This window comes from Toxorhynchites rutilus, chromosome 2 (genome assembly GCF_029784135.1).
Source record: "Toxorhynchites rutilus septentrionalis strain SRP chromosome 2, ASM2978413v1, whole genome shotgun sequence".
NCBI lineage: Eukaryota > Metazoa > Arthropoda > Insecta > Diptera > Culicidae > Toxorhynchites > Toxorhynchites rutilus.
Genome location: NC_073745.1, coordinates 214,527,046 through 214,547,052, shown reverse-complemented (window position 1 = coordinate 214,547,052; position 20,007 = coordinate 214,527,046). Strand labels below are relative to the sequence as shown.

At 36.8% G+C, this 20,007-nt stretch overlaps 1 protein-coding gene across 1 annotated transcript in view; it reads right to left on the bottom strand.

The window, feature by feature from the left end:
* LOC129766660 (uncharacterized) overlaps positions 1 to 20,007 on the bottom strand; it is a 69,470-nt gene that overhangs the window by 35,024 nt on the left and 14,439 nt on the right. The window contains exons 3-4 of the mRNA XM_055767247.1: positions 19,634 to 19,918; positions 19,025 to 19,192 (exon numbers count right to left, since the gene is read on the bottom strand). Coding sequence (XP_055623222.1) covers positions 19,025 to 19,192; positions 19,634 to 19,918 — 453 coding nt within the window. The remainder of the gene's footprint in view (positions 1 to 19,024; positions 19,193 to 19,633; positions 19,919 to 20,007) is intronic.

The following is a 20,007-nucleotide window of genomic DNA, read 5'->3' as shown; positions in this document are numbered from 1 at the left end:
CCAAACTTTAATCGATTACTCACAAGATATTAAATTTTCATCTGCTTTCGCACCGTATAGTGAAGAACGTCGGAAAACTCGAGCAAGTGCTCTGAAAGTTAAATTTTCGTTTTTCAATCTTCAGCAATGGTTTTGTTTGTATTGGTGGAAGCATCGTTATTTTTTCGATACTGATGCCAAACAACATCATCGAAACAGCTATAAAAACCACTCAATAAAATGTTATTCCGGAGTCATAGCGTCCCATGTCATGAAAATCAATAGAATAAAATTGTATTGATATCAATGCAATTATTATTTTTACGTTTAATGGGTCTATAATGTAAGTTTTAGCAACTTTAACATTGGGTAAGAAAATTGTATTGCAGAGTTCGAAACACTGCCACGGCTGCCTATGCTTTCAAAAACAGTAAACGGAAAAGTATTAAATTCAATCTAAATGCCTCGGCCAACGAAGAGAAGGGTTAAGGCTTTCCAACGTGAATATGTGAAAACAATACGATCAACGAAGGAAAATATGAAGGAATTATCAACATCGAGTTACTATGCGGAAGAACTTGTTAATACCAAAAGAGCCCCAATTCGCATGTGTTATAAATTTGCTCATGTTACGCTCGCGTATAATCAGAATCATATGCAAATGCACCTTCTATATATATTTATATTTGCAATTGTTCATCGGAACATATCGTTCATACATTTTACTTTAGTATTGAATTGTTATTTGTTTTTTTTTTTTCAAATGTATTCAAAGACTCGTGTCAATGAAGCGCCACACAGTCTGATAAGTGAATTGATCTATTTACGTGTGCTTTGCTCTTCTCTCACAAACACTATTACCCCATTTTTACACGAGGGTTTACCTATACTACTACAATGGCTAGCTTCCACCTTCACCTTAAGCAACTTTACATACTTGAAATATTCAAAAAAAAATTTTTTGGCCCTTTTCAAGAAGTAGTCTAATTCTACTTTTTGAAAAGGGCCAAAAAAATTTTCATGATTTTTTACAGAAAAATGTAACTTAAAAACTATAATACCTACAAGATTCATGTCTAAAGATGAAATGTAGAAAATTGTTTAAATTTTTATAGAAAAACACCAAAATTTGTTTGAAAAATAAAATTCGCGGAAAAAAAATATTTTAAATATTAAAATTAATTTTTCTGAAAAACGTATTTTTTTAAATTCTCAAAAAAGGTATATTAATAGCCCTTACAATTTCCAACCAGTCGCTCATACATCGGAAGATGGGCACTTTTACAGGGAAAAAAATTTCTAACTAGAACTTTTTCATGTTTTCTTTGAAAAAATTAGATCTAATCCTAATTTTGTCAAGATATCAATATAGTGTATTCGACAAAGTTTTAGATATTATTAAAATATGAACTTTCGTCGAATACGTCAACTTTCTATAGTTTATAGTTTCTGGAAAATAAAGCATTTATGTATGAAGACTCCTGAAAAAATAGTGTTTTACTCGTGATATTTTTGTGTGTAAATTTTCGCGTTAGAAATGTTCTTGACATGTTTCTAAATATACAAAAGTTAGCAGAGCATATACATCGCGATAATGTATACATAAAAATGTTACGAATTAAACATTAATAAAAAATTTTCAAAAAACAAAAACATGAAAAAGTTGAAGTTCGAAAAACTTTTTCCCTGTAAAAGTACCCATCTTCTGATGTATGAATGACTTGTTGGAAATTGTAAGGGCTATTCATATCTAATAGGAGTACCGATAAGTTTCTTGGGTTTTTTTCAAAAATTAATGTATTATTCTGCAAAAACGGTTACAAACTTAATTTATTATTGGTTACAATACTAAATTACCCATCGCTAGTCACAAAATGTCGGTTAACCACGAATCGATCCAATTTTTGACTTCATCAAAACCTTCATCAAAGCTGGTCAACCAGGCCATGTTGCATCGATCGAAAAAGGTAGTATTCGGACGGAGCAATGTCTGGAAAATACGGTGGGTGAGATGGGACCTCCCATTTCGGTGTTTCCAGATATCTTTTGACCGGTTTCGCGACATGTGGTCAAGCATTGTCGTGCTGCAAAATAATTTTATCGTGTCTTTGCTCATATTGTGGACGTTTTTCCTTCAGCGCACTGCTCAAACACATCAATTATCGTCGGTACACCCACGCCCAGCTGGTTCCACCAAATAGACAGCATAACCTTCTGGCCGTGAATATTCCGCGCGGCCGTCGATGTTGATGCATGGCCGGGGTATCCATACGTTGCCCGACGTTTAAAATTGTCCTAATGGACCCGCTTTTCATCGCCAGTAACGGTTCGATGCAAGAAACTCTTTCTTTTATGCCGTTGAAACAGTTGTTCGCACGTGAAAAAACGGCGTTCAATTCATACGGCACACAATGTCCTATCTTTCGAATCATTCCCATTGCTTTTAAGCGATCGGATATGGTTTGCTGAACTACTCCTAGTGTATCTGTAAGTTCTTGTTGCGTTTGTGATCAAAAGCCTCCAATTCTTCATCTTCAAAATTTTTTTGCGGTCCGGAAAGTTCTTCATCTTCTAAGTCAAAAATACCACTTTTAAATCGTGCAAACCACGTCTGACACGTTCGCTCAGTTGGAGCATGGTCACCATAAACTTCCACCTAATTGCAATGACTTTCTGCAGCTTTTTTCTTCATATTGAAGTAATGAAGTAACACTCCCCGCAAAAACACTCTCGTTGGTACGAAATTCGACATATTCGAGGTAGCAAAAAACTATGTTGTTCACGCTTAAACTTTTTGGCGTATACTGAAAAAGACACGCAAAGACAATAGCTTTCCAGCGAATGTCTGGAAATTTTATTCACTGGAATAATAATCAAGTAACGCCATCTGTTGTAAAACCGAAGAAATTTACCGGTACACCTAATATTTTTTCAGAATTTAAAAAAAATTGTTTTCAAGAAAAATTAATCTTTAATTATCAAAATATTTTTTTCCAATGAGTTTTTTTTCAAAAATTTGTTTCATATTTTTTTATGAAAACCTAAATAATTTCCTCTATTTCATTCTTTGACTAAAATTTTGTAGATCTGATAGCTTTCTTGTGATTTTTTTTTAATTATGATTTTTTTTCGAAAAATTTTAACTTTAAACCTATAAGACCTACAAAATGGTGGTTAAAGAATGAAATGAAGGAAATTATTTAGGTTTTTATTAAAAAAAAAATTCTCTCGAGAACATGTTATTTTAAAATTTTCAAAAAAAATAATATAAATAGCCCTTACAATTTCCAACGAGTCATTCATACATCGGAAGACGGACACTTTTACAGGCCAAAGTTTTTCGAACAACAACTTTTCATGTTTTTCATTGAAAAATTACTTTCAATGTTTGATTCGTAAAATTTTTATGTATAAATTATCGCAATTTACATGCTCTGCTAACTTTTCTCTATATAGAAACATTTCAAGAACATGTCTAACGCGAGAATTTACGCACAGAAATTATAAACGTTAGAAAGTTGACGTCTTTGACGAAAGTTCATATTTTTATAAGATCTCAAACTTTGTCGAATACACTTTATCGCTATCTTAACTTTGAACAAAATTAGGATTAGTTGTATTTTTTTTTCAAAGAAAACATGTTGTTAGAAAAAATTTTTCCTTGAAAAGGTGCCCATCTTCCGATGTATGGACGACTTGTTGGAAATTATAAGGGCATGTCTCTCTCTACATGATGTGTGATTTCCAAAACTATGTTATTTTTCGTGTTTGAGTAAATAAAAATTGAAAGCATGAGTTTTCGAGTAAAAAACCATCAATAACTTTGAGTAGGATTAAGATATTGACAAATTCTGCATCGCAAAATGTTGGTATTGATGAGCTCTAAAAGCTCGTATGAACACAGTTTAGATGTAAAATTTGAAATATAAAAGTTAAAGCAGAAAAACGCCTTTTTTCATGGTCTTAGAAAAAAAGCGCTGAATCGATTATATTAAAAGATAGAAAAAAAAACTTTGTTCTACTAAGTCATTCAAAATAAACTGGGGCTACAACGTTGTCGAACTATTATCTCTATCTATAAAGATAAGAATGATAGAATTTTTATTTCATCGAAAATTTTGGTCACCCAATTTTCGATAACATAAGAATAAGCGCTCTATCAATATGTAAGAATAAATATCTCCCATAAAGTTGTTTTTACCGCTTTCCATCTGAGTTGCATTAGGGTATGAAAAAATTGTTTTTTTGCTCTAACTTTTATATTTATATGAGAATGAGCTTTGCGAAGAGGATAGGTGAATGTTTTCTGTCTCAAATAAAGTGAGGCATAAACGGAGAATAGAAGGGTGAGTTTTATCTGTGGATGAGTGTTTTTGAACGAATTTCGATGCTTTTGCCCATACCTGCTTGCATGTATCTGTAATGCCGATTTTCCCAACTTCTTGGATTCGGAGTTACGGAAAACGCAAACGAGGATAAAAGTACCCGCTGCTTGTATCTATTTTGCCATGCCGATTTCCCCAGGCTCCATGGATTTGAAGTCTGTGTTAGGGAAATATCCATTCATTCCAGCGATCGTACCTCAATCGTTGCGCAATCATAACTGAGTGGATTTCCGAGCGGCACTTGCTTCGGTATATGAGCAAGTGATTTCAATAGCCGTATTTGAAAGCAATTTTGAGGCTATATAAAAAAGTTTTTGATCAAAAAGAAACAAGCATATGACGCGAGTTAACGATCGAGCATCGCATGGGATTTGCAGACCAGGCGAATATTATGCTGCTTGGCTGATAAACAAAACATCGGATCCGCTAGCGAAGGAATTGGAAGCGTGATCATAAAATAAACATCATCCGAGGCCCCCCCGCATGGTGCTGAGTTGTCATATTTAGGATTTAGCTGATAAACGATCATGTTAGCATTAAGAGAAGAATAAAGTTAGTCTTAGTTTGACCGTCAAATGGAATACATCATTTTTTAAAAAGTAATCCCGTTCCCGTTTATTTTAAGTGGCGCCCGAATAGGAACCCTTGTAGTGGAAAACGGATAACGTCGTGAGTGTTGTGAAAATTTCCTCAATCCGAAAAAAGTGAATATCCTATAGGAACATCATATCCGGTCCCAGGAGCCGGCACCACACCCGACTAAGCGAGATTGCAGACACCGAGGGACACTCCCCGATCGGTACTACGGACCGTAGTAGCTAAAAGCAAAACGGAGCATCCGGAACTACCTGCTGCAAAAAATATTTTAAATATTAAAATTAATTTTTCTGAAAAACGTATTTTTTTAAATTCTCAAAAAAGGTATATTAAAAGCCCTTACAATTTCCAACCAGTCGCTCATACATCGGAAGATGGGCACTTTTACAGGGAAAAAAATTTCTAACTAGAACTTTTTCATGTTTTCTTTGAAAAAATTAGATCTAATCCTAATTTTGTCAAGATATCAATATAGTGTATTCGACAAAGTTTTAGATATTATTAAAATATGAACTTTCGTCGAATACGTCAACTTTCTATAGTTTATAGTTTCTGGAAAATAAAGCATTTATGTATGAAGACTCCTGAAAAAATAGTGTTTTACTCGTGATATTTTTGTGTGTAAATTTTCGCGTTAGAAATGTTCTTGACATGTTTCTAAATATACAAAAGTTAGCAGAGCATATACATCGCGATAATGTATACATAAAAATGTTACGAATTAAACATTAATAAAAAATTTTCAAAAAACAAAAACATGAAAAAGTTGAAGTTCGAAAAACTTTTTCCCTGTAAAAGTACCCATCTTCTGATGTATGAATGACTTGTTGGAAATTGTAAGGGCTATTCATATCTAATAGGAGTACCGATAAGTTTCTTGGGTTTTTTTCAAAAATTAATGTATTATTCTGCAAAAACGGTTACAAACTTAATTTATTATTGGTTACAATACTAAATTACCCATCGCTAGTCACAAAATGTCGGTTAACCACGAATCGATCCAATTTTTGACTTCATCAAAACCTTCATCAAAGCTGGTCAACCAGGCCATGTTGCATCGATCGAAAAAGGTAGTATTCGGACGGAGCAATGTCTGGAAAATACGGTGGGTGAGATGGGACCTCCCATTTCGGTGTTTCCAGATATCTTTTGACCGGTTTCGCGACATGTGGTCAAGCATTGTCGTGCTGCAAAATAATTTTATCGTGTCTTTGCTCATATTGTGGACGTTTTTCCTTCAGCGCACTGCTCAAACACATCAATTATCGTCGGTACACCCACGCCCAGCTGGTTCCACCAAATAGACAGCATAACCTTCTGGCCGTGAATATTCCGCGCGGCCGTCGATGTTGATGCATGGCCGGGGTATCCATACGTTGCCCGACGTTTAAAATTGTCCTAATGGACCCGCTTTTCATCGCCAGTAACGGTTCGATGCAAGAAACTCTTTCTTTTATGCCGTTGAAACAGTTGTTCGCACGTGAAAAAACGGCGTTCAATTCATACGGCACACAATGTCCTATCTTTCGAATCATTCCCATTGCTTTTAAGCGATCGGATATGGTTTGCTGAACTACTCCTAGTGTATCTGTAAGTTCTTGTTGCGTTTGTGATCAAAAGCCTCCAATTCTTCATCTTCAAAATTTTTTTGCGGTCCGGAAAGTTCTTCATCTTCTAAGTCAAAAATACCACTTTTAAATCGTGCAAACCACGTCTGACACGTTCGCTCAGTTGGAGCATGGTCACCATAAACTTCCACCTAATTGCAATGACTTTCTGCAGCTTTTTTCTTCATATTGAAGTAATGAAGTAACACTCCCCGCAAAAACACTCTCGTTGGTACGAAATTCGACATATTCGAGGTAGCAAAAAACTATGTTGTTCACGCTTAAACTTTTTGGCGTATACTGAAAAAGACACGCAAAGACAATAGCTTTCCAGCGAATGTCTGGAAATTTTATTCACTGGAATAATAATCAAGTAACGCCATCTGTTGTAAAACCGAAGAAATTTACCGGTACACCTAATATTTTTTCAGAATTTAAAAAAAATTGTTTTCAAGAAAAATTAATCTTTAATTATCAAAATATTTTTTTCCAATGAGTTTTTTTTCAAAAATTTGTTTCATATTTTTTTATGAAAACCTAAATAATTTCCTCTATTTCATTCTTTGACTAAAATTTTGTAGATCTGATAGCTTTCTTGTGATTTTTTTTTAATTATGATTTTTTTTCGAAAAATTTTAACTTTAAACCTATAAGACCTACAAAATGGTGGTTAAAGAATGAAATGAAGGAAATTATTTAGGTTTTTATTAAAAAAAAAATTCTCTCGAGAACATGTTATTTTAAAATTTTCAAAAAAAATAATATAAATAGCCCTTACAATTTCCAACGAGTCATTCATACATCGGAAGACGGACACTTTTACAGGCCAAAGTTTTTCGAACAACAACTTTTCATGTTTTTCATTGAAAAATTACTTTCAATGTTTGATTCGTAAAATTTTTATGTATAAATTATCGCAATTTACATGCTCTGCTAACTTTTCTCTATATAGAAACATTTCAAGAACATGTCTAACGCGAGAATTTACGCACAGAAATTATAAACGTTAGAAAGTTGACGTCTTTGACGAAAGTTCATATTTTTATAAGATCTCAAACTTTGTCGAATACACTTTATCGCTATCTTAACTTTGAACAAAATTAGGATTAGTTGTATTTTTTTTTCAAAGAAAACATGTTGTTAGAAAAAATTTTTCCTTGAAAAGGTGCCCATCTTCCGATGTATGGACGACTTGTTGGAAATTATAAGGGCATGTCTCTCTCTACATGATGTGTGATTTCCAAAACTATGTTATTTTTCGTGTTTGAGTAAATAAAAATTGAAAGCATGAGTTTTCGAGTAAAAAACCATCAATAACTTTGAGTAGGATTAAGATATTGACAAATTCTGCATCGCAAAATGTTGGTATTGATGAGCTCTAAAAGCTCGTATGAACACAGTTTAGATGTAAAATTTGAAATATAAAAGTTAAAGCAGAAAAACGCCTTTTTTCATGGTCTTAGAAAAAAAGCGCTGAATCGATTATATTAAAAGATAGAAAAAAAAACTTTGTTCTACTAAGTCATTCAAAATAAACTGGGGCTACAACGTTGTCGAACTATTATCTCTATCTATAAAGATAAGAATGATAGAATTTTTATTTCATCGAAAATTTTGGTCACCCAATTTTCGATAACATAAGAATAAGCGCTCTATCAATATGTAAGAATAAATATCTCCCATAAAGTTGTTTTTACCGCTTTCCATCTGAGTTGCATTAGGGTATGAAAAAATTGTTTTTTTGCTCTAACTTTTATATTTATATGAGAATGAGCTTTGCGAAGAGGATAGGTGAATGTTTTCTGTCTCAAATAAAGTGAGGCATAAACGGAGAATAGAAGGGTGAGTTTTATCTGTGGATGAGTGTTTTTGAACGAATTTCGATGCTTTTGCCCATACCTGCTTGCATGTATCTGTAATGCCGATTTTCCCAACTTCTTGGATTCGGAGTTACGGAAAACGCAAACGAGGATAAAAGTACCCGCTGCTTGTATCTATTTTGCCATGCCGATTTCCCCAGGCTCCATGGATTTGAAGTCTGTGTTAGGGAAATATCCATTCATTCCAGCGATCGTACCTCAATCGTTGCGCAATCATAACTGAGTGGATTTCCGAGCGGCACTTGCTTCGGTATATGAGCAAGTGATTTCAATAGCCGTATTTGAAAGCAATTTTGAGGCTATATAAAAAAGTTTTTGATCAAAAAGAAACAAGCATATGACGCGAGTTAACGATCGAGCATCGCATGGGATTTGCAGACCAGGCGAATATTATGCTGCTTGGCTGATAAACAAAACATCGGATCCGCTAGCGAAGGAATTGGAAGCGTGATCATAAAATAAACATCATCCGAGGCCCCCCCGCATGGTGCTGAGTTGTCATATTTAGGATTTAGCTGATAAACGATCATGTTAGCATTAAGAGAAGAATAAAGTTAGTCTTAGTTTGACCGTCAAATGGAATACATCATTTTTTAAAAAGTAATCCCGTTCCCGTTTATTTTAAGTGGCGCCCGAATAGGAACCCTTGTAGTGGAAAACGGATAACGTCGTGAGTGTTGTGAAAATTTCCTCAATCCGAAAAAAGTGAATATCCTATAGGAACATCATATCCGGTCCCAGGAGCCGGCACCACACCCGACTAAGCGAGATTGCAGACACCGAGGGACACTCCCCGATCGGTACTACGGACCGTAGTAGCTAAAAGCAAAACGGAGCATCCGGAACTACCTGCTGCAGCCTCCTCCACATCGAGGGTCAACCTACTACAAGTCCAGATTTGCAAATGCTGGCCGTACTAAGAACACGGTCCTTCATGTAAGTTAATTATCCTCATTAATAATAATTTTTGAATCGAAATAAAAACCAGTGTGATTAGAAACGTGCGTGTGAACAACGTGTGAAGTGAGATATATATATTTTTTTTGCGAAAATTTTAATTTATTTTCTTTATAAAACTGAAGAACGTTAAAAAATTCAGGTTAGATTTCTATTTTTCAAAGATAATGAATCCTGCCTTCCTGCCACAACTGCCAGTAGCAGGACAAGTGGAGATGATGGAAAATTTCACAGAATTAGGGAGAATTCCCGATTTTGTAAAAGGACTCAATAATTTTACCGGGAAAGCCAATGAATTGATGAACTGGCTTATGGACGTCGAGAGTATTTTCGCGATGTATAGAGATTTATCTCTAACATCGCTTCAATACAAAATTATTGAAAAAACAATTCGTAGGAAATTTTCCGGCGAGGCTGCCGATGTTTTGAATGCCAATAATATTTCTTCCAATTGGAGAGATATCAAAAGCACCCTCCTGATGTATTATAGTGATAAGAGGGAATAAAAAACTCTTGATCACGAAATTACAACCATGAAAAAGCTTCCTAATGAAACTCTGAGTATTTATTACGGCAGAGTGAACGAACTGCTATCATCGATTATTGCACAAATACAAACTGACGAAAAATACAGAGGGAATGCGACAGTCCATATTCAATATTTTAGAGAAAATGCATTAGACTCCTTTATCCGTGGTCTGGAACGTCCACTTTCAATGCTTCTTAAAACTGCAGAGCCTGGTTCATTGAACAAGGCTTATCAATTTTGTTTAGAATATTATAATCTAGACGTGCATTCAAATTTCAGGAATGAAAGTAATTCGCACTTTCCTCCAAAACCAAAAGAGCTTGATTATTTAAAAATTGCACATAAACAGCCACCACAAATTCCCCCAAGGAGGCAACCATTTGTTCAACAGCAGCAAGCATTCATTCCTCGGCCACAATCATTTATTCCACAGCAGCAACCATTCAGGGGAAACAATTTTTATTCTCCTCGCTTTCCCCCAGCGAATGTTTTTAGGCCAGGACCTTCACAAAACTTACCACATCCCGAACCGATGGAAGTAGATCAAAGTTTGAGGACAAGAAATATTAATTACGGCAATCGACCAAATTTCAATTTCAAAAGACCAAGGGAACTGTCAGGGCAATTTCAAAATTTCAAGACAGGCACATCCTTTAGAAGGACCGCCAGAAGAGTATTACCAAAATTATGACGAATACTATGATCAAGAAGATCAATATTACGACCAACAAGGAGAAATCGAAGATTCTCCTAGTGCTTCAAATAATAACGTTGTCTCCGAAAATAATGAAACAATCAATGATACAACTACTTCTCCTGAGAGTAATTTCTTAGGGTGGTGCCCCCAATGGTAAGACCAGCCTTGCCATATATTAATCTGAGAACCACAATCGGAACCATTCCTTTTCTAGTTGATACTGGTGCAAACATTAGTATCATCGACCCTAAGCTAGCTTATTCATACAGAATTTCGAAACCATACAATTTTACAGCAAATTCGATCTCAAGTGCGAATGGTAAATTCAACGCAACTTCTGCTATTGACATAAATTTCTTCTATCCAAAAATTGATCATTCTGCACGATTTCTTTTACACAAATTTCACGATTTTTTCTACGAAATAATAGGTACAGATATTTTAGAACACCTTAATGCACACATTGATCTTGGAAACAAAATTTTGTATTTACAAAAGGAATTCGAAACATTGACAATTCCTCTTCTTCAATATTGCCCAACAGAAAATTCTTGAAAATTGCCCAACAGAAACAGCCTATTCAGAACTTCACATTTATCTTCAAATGAAAAAGACAAACTGCATAAAGTGCTTGAAGCCAATAAATTAGTTTTCCACGAAATCAACTCAAAATTAACATGTTCAACAAAAGTTGAATGTTCTATAAATACAACCGATGATATTCCGGTACACCAGCGAGTTTATCCATATCCGGCTGCCTATACTGAAGAGGTCAACAAACAAATCAGTATTTCTTTGGATAGTTCCAAAGAAAACGGATGCGTCTGGTGAGAAAAAATTCAGGATGGTCATTGATTATAGAAAAAATCAAGGAAAGACAATTGCCGACAAGTATCCAATGCCGGAAATTAAATATGTTATAGACCAGTTGAAAGGGCAAAAATATTTTTCTACTCTTGATTTGGCATCTGGCTTTCACCAGATCAGGATGAAAGAAAGCGATATTGATAAAACAGCTTTCTCCATAAATAATGGGAAATTCGAATTTACTAGAATGCCGTTTGGGCTAAAAAATGCTCCAGAAATTTTCCACTGAGCCATTGACGATGTGCTCAGGGATCAAATTGGGAAAATTTGTTACGTCTACATAGATGACGTAATAATTTTCGGTAAAGATTTAGATGAACATTTGAAAAATTTTATTACAGTTTTGACGCTTTTGAATGAAGCCAATTTGAAAGTTCAACTTGATAAATCCGAGTTTTTGCGGACTGAAACAGAATTTTTGGGTTATATAATTTCATCCAATGGAATAAAACATAACAGCAAAAAAAATTGAAGTTCTTAATAAATATCCCGAACCTAAGACAATGAAGGAACTTCGCGGATTTTTAGGTATGATCGGATACTACCGGAGATTTGTGAAAGATTTTGCTAAAATAGCACAAACCTTCTTCGAGAGGAGAGAAATCCCGCCTCTGCCAAAAAAATTTCGATGACTGAACCTGAGAAGCAATGTTTTTTGAAAATGAAAAAAAATACTATCTTCAGATGATATTCTTATCTACCCCGATTATAATAAACCGTTCACTTTGACGACTAATGCCTCAGATTATGCCATAGGAGCAGGTGACGTCGGAAAAGATTTGCCAATACATTTTGCTTCGCGATCTTTATCCAGAACAGAAGAAAAATATTCAGTTCCGGAGAAAGAGATGCTAGCAATATTTTGGGCTCTTCAAACGTTTAGGAATTACTTATATGGTGCTAAATTCAAAATTTTAACTGATCACCAACCGCTTACATTTGCTTTGTCCCCGAAAAACACCAATGCCAAGTTAAAGCGTTGGAAAGCTTATCTCGAAGAACATGACTACCAAATCGTCTATACACCTGGAAAATCGAACGTGGTAGCGAACGCTTTGAGTCGTGTTGTATTTTCAATGACCGGTACTCAGCATTCGGCTGAAAATACCGATGACTTTTACATATTATCTACGGAAGCCCCATTGAATGTATATCGCCACCAGGTAATAATCAAAAAAGGACCTGATAAAATTGAAATAAAAAAAAAATTTGGAAATTTTACTAGAATAACAATATTTGTAAACGAAATAACTAATCAGTCTTTATTACAGATTCTGAAGAATAATTTCGATTATACAAAACTGAACGGACTGTTCACCACAGAAGACATAATGGGACAATTACAAGAGATCTATCGAGAACATTTCGGTCAACAGAGATTATTTAAAATTAGGTACACCCAGAATCTATTGGAAGACATCGAGGAAGAAGACCAGCAATGGAACGTCGTCCGGAATGAGCACCATAGAGCTCACAGGTGTGCTGAAGAAAACGTGTTACAAATTCTTCGCAAATTTTATTTCCCTAAACTTCGTCAAAAATGCAAAGATTTTGCAACCAACTGTCAAATTTGCCATGCATGCAAATATGACAGGCGTCCTATCAAATTCCCGATTCAAGAAACTCCTATACCTAAAAGCCCTTTCCAAATCGTACATATAGATATACTTTTCCTGGAAAATAATCACTTCCTTACCTATATCGATAAATTTTCAAAGTTCACTCAAGTGACACACATAGAATCCAGATCTGCAGTTGATCTGACGCCAATTATAAAAGACACACTTTTAAAATATAAAACGCCTGAAATTCTTGTAATGGATGGTGAAAAACTCTTTATGACTGGTGAATTAGTCAACTTTTACAATTTGCATAAAATAACTCCATACGTCACAGCAACTGGTCGAAGTGAAATGAACGGTATAGAAGAACGTCTTCATTCGACTATATTGGAACTTTATCGAATCAACAAAACCGAAAATCCAGGTAGATCTATCCTTGAATTAATCCAACTTTCTGTCCAAAAGTACAATGCGACTATCCACAGTACAACACAATTTACACCTTATCAAATAATACTTCCTTCTCTTCGGACTACTGAAATAATTGAAACTGCATACAAAAACCTGCGAAAAAAACAGAAAAAGAACATACAATACCATAATAAAAACCTGTAGACATCGAACAAAATCAAGACGCATACGAGACTTAAACACAAAAACAGATATAAAAAAATCAAAATAGCACAAGTTCACAGAAGCACGATTACTACTGACAAGGGACGAAAAATACATAAAGACGACATAAAAATCAGGAAAATTTAACTGGACATTTGACATTCTTCTTTTCAGACTGACGTTTTGCCTTCTACTAAATAACTGCACAATAGACGCAAACGAAAAACAATTTTCAATAAGAAGCTTAAATCAACAACCGCTATTTGTATATGACCAAGGAATAGGAAGAATTCGCTATGATTTTCACTACTATATACACCACTTCAACATCACATCTCTGCGAGTTGATATCGACATATTGCAATCACAATATAATAAATTAAAAACGAATCAGTTCAGCCATCTCATCCAGGATAAATTCAATAAAATTAATGATGGATTGAAAAAACTATCTTTCACTAGAAGACATAAAAGATGGGATACTTTAGGATCAATTTGGAAAATCATTGCAAGCAGTCCCGATGCAAATGATTTAAGAATGATTAATTCAACTATCAACAATATAATTGATGAAAATAATAAGCAGGTCAAAATAAATAGAAAAATTACAACACAAATGAAAGAATACATATGTAAAACAAAAAAAAAACAGGCTTTAGAAATTCATTCCAATAATATTCCATTAAACTTAAAATATCTTTCTGAAAAACTAGAAAATATATTAGACAGTATGATATTAGCAAAGTTAGGACTTATCAGTGAAAAATTCTAAGCACTGATGAATTAGACGTAATAATACAGGATCTAAGAAGCCAGAATTTGACAATTCACACTAATCTCGAGGCGCTGAACTACATCGAAACATCCGTGGCCACCAACGATAAAGAGATGGTACTTCTTATCAAAACCCCCGACAACCGGATCTTCAGGAAAATCCATGTTTACTCAACCATACAGGATAACAAGCAAATATTCCTTACAAACAGGCTATTTCTAGCACACTCCAGTGGGAATTACATTACGAAGAATCTGAATCAAACAATTTTCGACAGAAATGAAATCAAAAGAGATGTATCTGAATGTGTACCAAAACTACTAAACGGTGATCAAGCCAAATGCAATTTCACATCCTACATTCCAGAGGTTCCAGAGGCTCTACATCTGGATAATCAACATATTTTGATAACATCCATGTGGAAACCACGTGTGGAATAACTAACAAAACCCTGAACGGATCATTCTTGATCACGTTCCACAATTGCACCGCCATACTCAATAATGTAACCTACAACGCAAACAGGATAAACCTAGGTGGAAACCCGATTTATCTACCATTAGACAATATCGTTGTCGAACAACAACACGAAATAGTCAACATCAGTTTGGAACATTTACATAATCTGCATTTAGAAACAAGGCAAATATTGGACCATATACAGTTGGAGAATAAAGGCTTACACTGGAAAACAACTTCAATTCTGGGTTCATTCCCTATTGTAGTTTTTGGTATCATTATTCTGTTCTTCCGTTTTCACAGATCTGAAATTAAAATCACAACCCAAACAAATCAACCCACAATTACTGAGAACAGCAGATACAGGGAGCCGACCATTGAAGATGTGATGGATACGGAGCATCCTCACTAAGGAGGGAGGAGTTAACGATCGAACATCGCATGGAATTTGCAGACCAGGCGAATATTATGCTGCTTGGCTGATAAACAAAACATCGGATCCGCTAGCGAAGGAATTGGAAGCTTGATCATAAAATAAACATCATCCGAGGCCCGCCCGCATGGTGCTGAGTTGTCATATTTAGGGTTTAGCTGTTTAGCATGTTAGCATTAAGAGAAGAATAAAGTTAGTCTTAGTTTGACCGTCAAACGGAATACATCATTTTTTAAAAAGTAATCCCGTACCCGTTTATTTTAAGTCGCGTAGACATTTTATCCTTCGAATGAAGTGCTTATCATACCATTCCGTTCAGTTGTTTAGGAGCTATCAACGCTCAAAATCTTGTTCTCCGGTGTAACGCTTTCGTTTTCGAAACTTTGAACTTACACTCCAGTATAGGAATGAAAGACGTTGTCCTACGTCAAAAAACTTAGAATTTCTTTATTTCTTTATTTCTTTTCTTTAAACCATCTGACTCACACTTGGTCTTAATGATTTTCTTAAAACTAAACGACACTACTAAATCAAAATACAATGGTCCAACAAAATAAAACAATACAAAGATTTCATCTACGAGTGAGTCGTCTGTCCGAAGAGATATTAAAGTCAAATAAGTCGAACACATCATTGAAACGGACTGACATAAAACGAACAGGATTGTGCAACGCATAGTTCACACTGCGTCCCTCAAGATACAAAAAGTTTCTGGTACGAAGAATACGTTCAGGCGCATACATATTAATTTGCTCCAACAGTGCAGGGCAGTCGATTTCTCCGGTCAAAAGTTTGGCGACAAACATAGCCTGAGCGTTGAAACGTCTCCTTTCCAGCGTCTCCAGTCCCAAGAGTTGGCAACGAGCCTCGTACGGTGGCAAGTTTAGTGGATCCCGCCACGGAAGATTCCGGAGAGCATGTCGCACAAATTTCCGCTGAATAGACTCAATCCTACAAATCCAGTTAGTTTGAAACGGGCACCAGACAACTGCACTAAACTCCAGTGTAGATCGAACTAGCGAGCAGTATAGAGATCGAAGACAGTGTGGATCACGAAATTCACTTGTAATTTTATGAACGAATCCCAACTGCCGGTTGGCTTTAGCAATAATTTCGTTGAAGTGCAGTCGGAAACTGAGCGCATTATCAAGGGTCACTCCAAGGTCACGGATGTGGCTCACTCGCGACAGAACTTGACCAGAAATGGAGTAGTTAAACACTATTGGCTTGAGCTTCCGGTGAAACGAAATAGTGCTGCATTTCGAGATACTGAGCGACATCATATTCCTCAAGCACCATTCTTCAAAGCGGTTGACCAGATCCTGAAGCCTATGGCAATCTAGTGCGTTCCTGATTGCCATATAAATTTTCACATCATCAGCATAGAATAAGCGGCACCCAGTTGGAAGTATCAAGGATACTTCGTTGATGTATAGTGAGAACAACAATGGACCTAGGTTGCTTCCTTGAGGCACTCCCGAAGGATTAGAGAATGTCGCAGATTGTGCAGGTCCGATTTTGACACACATCTGTCTATCTTTCAGATACGAGTTCAACCATGTCGTTAGTTTTGATGAAATCCCGAGTTTGTTCAGCCTTGCAAGAAGGATTTTGTGATCGACGCGATCGAAAGCAGCCTTGAGGTCCGTATACACTGCGTCCACCTGTGTACCTTGCTCCATATTGCGCAGACAAATGGAAACAAAGTCGACCAAATTGGTTGCGACAGACCTTTTTGGGAAAAAACCGTGCTGATCCATTGACAGATAGTTCTTGCAACAGGAAAACACAGCATCATTGACAATGATTTCGAAAACTTTTGAACAGGCGCAAAGTGATGTGATTCCTCGGTAGTTTTCTATGTTACGTTTGTCTCCTTTCTTGTGTACTGGAAACATCACTGACTGCTTCCATAGCGAAGGAAACATACTCTGCTGTAGAGAGGTGTCGAATAGAACCGATAAAGGGTAGGCAAGACTTGGCGCACATTTTTTGAGTACACAAGAAGGGATACCGTCCGGACCGGGAGTCAAAGAATACTTCAATTTGCGGATCGCAGCCTCCACAACATCGTTGGTGACTCGGAAGATGTCAAGATTCAATACGTTGGTTTGAGTGTCTCTAACGGCAGCAGCAACTTGCATTTCGGAGGACGAACGGTAATTGAATGCTCGCTTGAAGTGAGTAGCGAAAAGATTGCATTTCTCGAGTGCAGTGTTAACCGAGTGGTTCACCAGAAACATGTTCACGGGCAAGCCTTTTTCCATTCTCTTGGAGTTGACAAAGGACCAGAAAAGTTTCGGGTTTCTACGGAGATTTTCCTGCATACGCCTCGTATACTGTTTATACAGGAAGCGATTGTACAAACGGTATTCGTTGCTCGTTCGGTTCAGCTCTTGCTTAGCAAACGGACAGCGCAACCTACAGAAACGCCGGAGAGCAGAGGATCGCAATCTTTTGAGTTCTCCCAGTCGTCTATTGCCCCAGATTGGTCTCCGTGCAGTCCTCCGCACAGGAACGCAATCAACGATGATACGGGTCATGACATCAGAAAACCTGGCAACGGCAGCATCCACATCCTCGATGGTCTCCAGAAATTCCCAGTCGACTTGAGCTATAGCTTGATGTAATGCTGCGAAATCAGCTTTCTGGAAATTGAAGGAAGTCAGATCTGGTACATCTTCAAATCCAGTTGGCGTCGGTAGATTGACGTCAACTTCTAGTGCTGGATGATCGGTGTCGAGCGGAGTAACTGGATCGGCAGCCTCGGTGATCGAGCACCTCGATAAAGCAGCATCATTCGCCAGCACTAGATCGAGCAAGCGGCCATTCCTGTTCGGCACTGGATTGATCTGCGTTAGACCATGGAAACAGAATCCATCGAGTAAGGCCGAGGAAGCAGTCGAAAAACGTGATCGTGAGCAGTCAACAGAAGGTGGAGCATTCGACGGGATATTCCACACTAAACCAGACTGATTGTAGTCGCCGAACGCAAATGCAACATCCTGTGCTTCAAACTGAGAAATGATGGCTCCGATGGAATCAATATGCTTCTCAATACATCTGAGATCACCTCTCTTATCGGGTGGTAAATAAATAACACCGATACTAACGACCAAACCTTCTATCCGGATTTTGACCCAAAGCTGTTCGAGAGTATCACACACTGGAGTAGGATCAATGAAACCGCCTAACATGGATGAGACGGCTATCAAAACACCACCGCCGCGTGATTTGGAGCTGTTACGTGAATTACGATCGTTACGATAAACGGTGAACGTGTTTCCAAACAGTTGCGGAGAGAAAATACGGTCGTCTAGCCAGGTCTCCGTAAGAATGATAATGTCATAATATGATTCTGATACAGCTGCGAAGAAGTCGTCGATTTTGGTGCGCACTGCAACGACATACTGCAAAAAAGCGTAACCATTCGTTTACAACGCGAGCTTACACATATTTTAAATGGTTATCGCCAATACGAACACTTCTAGTTATGAAATCGTCTCCGTCTCACGTAACAAATAGCTGGCAAAATTCAACTGATCTTATAAAAATTCAACAGAGTTCAATGAACGGACAATATATTTGAAAAGTCCAAATTTTAGGCAATCTTACTCAATCAAATAACCGAAACATCAACTATCCGCGTACTTTCATCCGACGGTGCGAATATTTGACGTACCTCTCCTTAAAGGATCGGGTAGTATAGCTCACTACCCGATGGCGCTCCTGTCGGAAGAACATCGGCGACCCACCGAGATCGACTTCCCGTCTGGATAGTGCACCAATCATCCCATCAAACTTCCCGTTCCGCAGATAACCCCAGCTCTTTGTCCGCATCATAATGAAGCTGTGTGTGCGGTCAGAGGGCCGACCAGCGAAAGGCGAGCAAACATGAAGCAAAATGGGAAAATGAAATCGGTTTATATGGTGTATTTTATTAGTATCAATTTTTCCTGCTTGACTGTGTGATGATGATGGGGGTTGGCGATGGACGGTTTGCGAACAGGGTGAAATTGGGACAGAAGTTTTTTTTCATCCCTTACTCTCCCATGAAAGAAGAAACCAGCACAGCTGTAAACGTCGGGATGATCCTAAATTCAAGTCATCATTATCGTCATAATCATCATCAATCATGTGTGAAAGATGAATGAAGCCGCAATGGTGAGACATTGTGGGGGTGCTATTGATGAGTTTATTCGAGAAAGGAGAAAGTTAATGTTGTATCATATTACTTGATTTGCCACGACCAAACTTGTGCCATTAGTAGTTTACTTTTTTTGCGACTGACCTAAAGTTGTAAAATTCCTTCAAATAGCTCATCAAACCAAAATTGTATCGATGCACCGAATCCATATGTGTATTTTTTGGCGTCGAAAGGTACGTTTCGAAAGATTCGCGCGGTTTCTGCGTTACAACGGTCATTATCTTCAGCTTCAGCCCATTCATGTTTCTCCGACGAACAACAGTTCTCTCGCGAAAACGCACATTCAATCGTTTACCGCCGTAATTTTTCACTGTGTAATTACCCATAGCAGTTACATTCAGATGGCCTCCATTGATGTACCCGGGATTCCTGTGGATAACAAATAGAAATCATGCTGTGGATCGTTATATACTAAATAGCTAAGGATAGAATCCATTCAATCCTCGTATGGTGCTAAC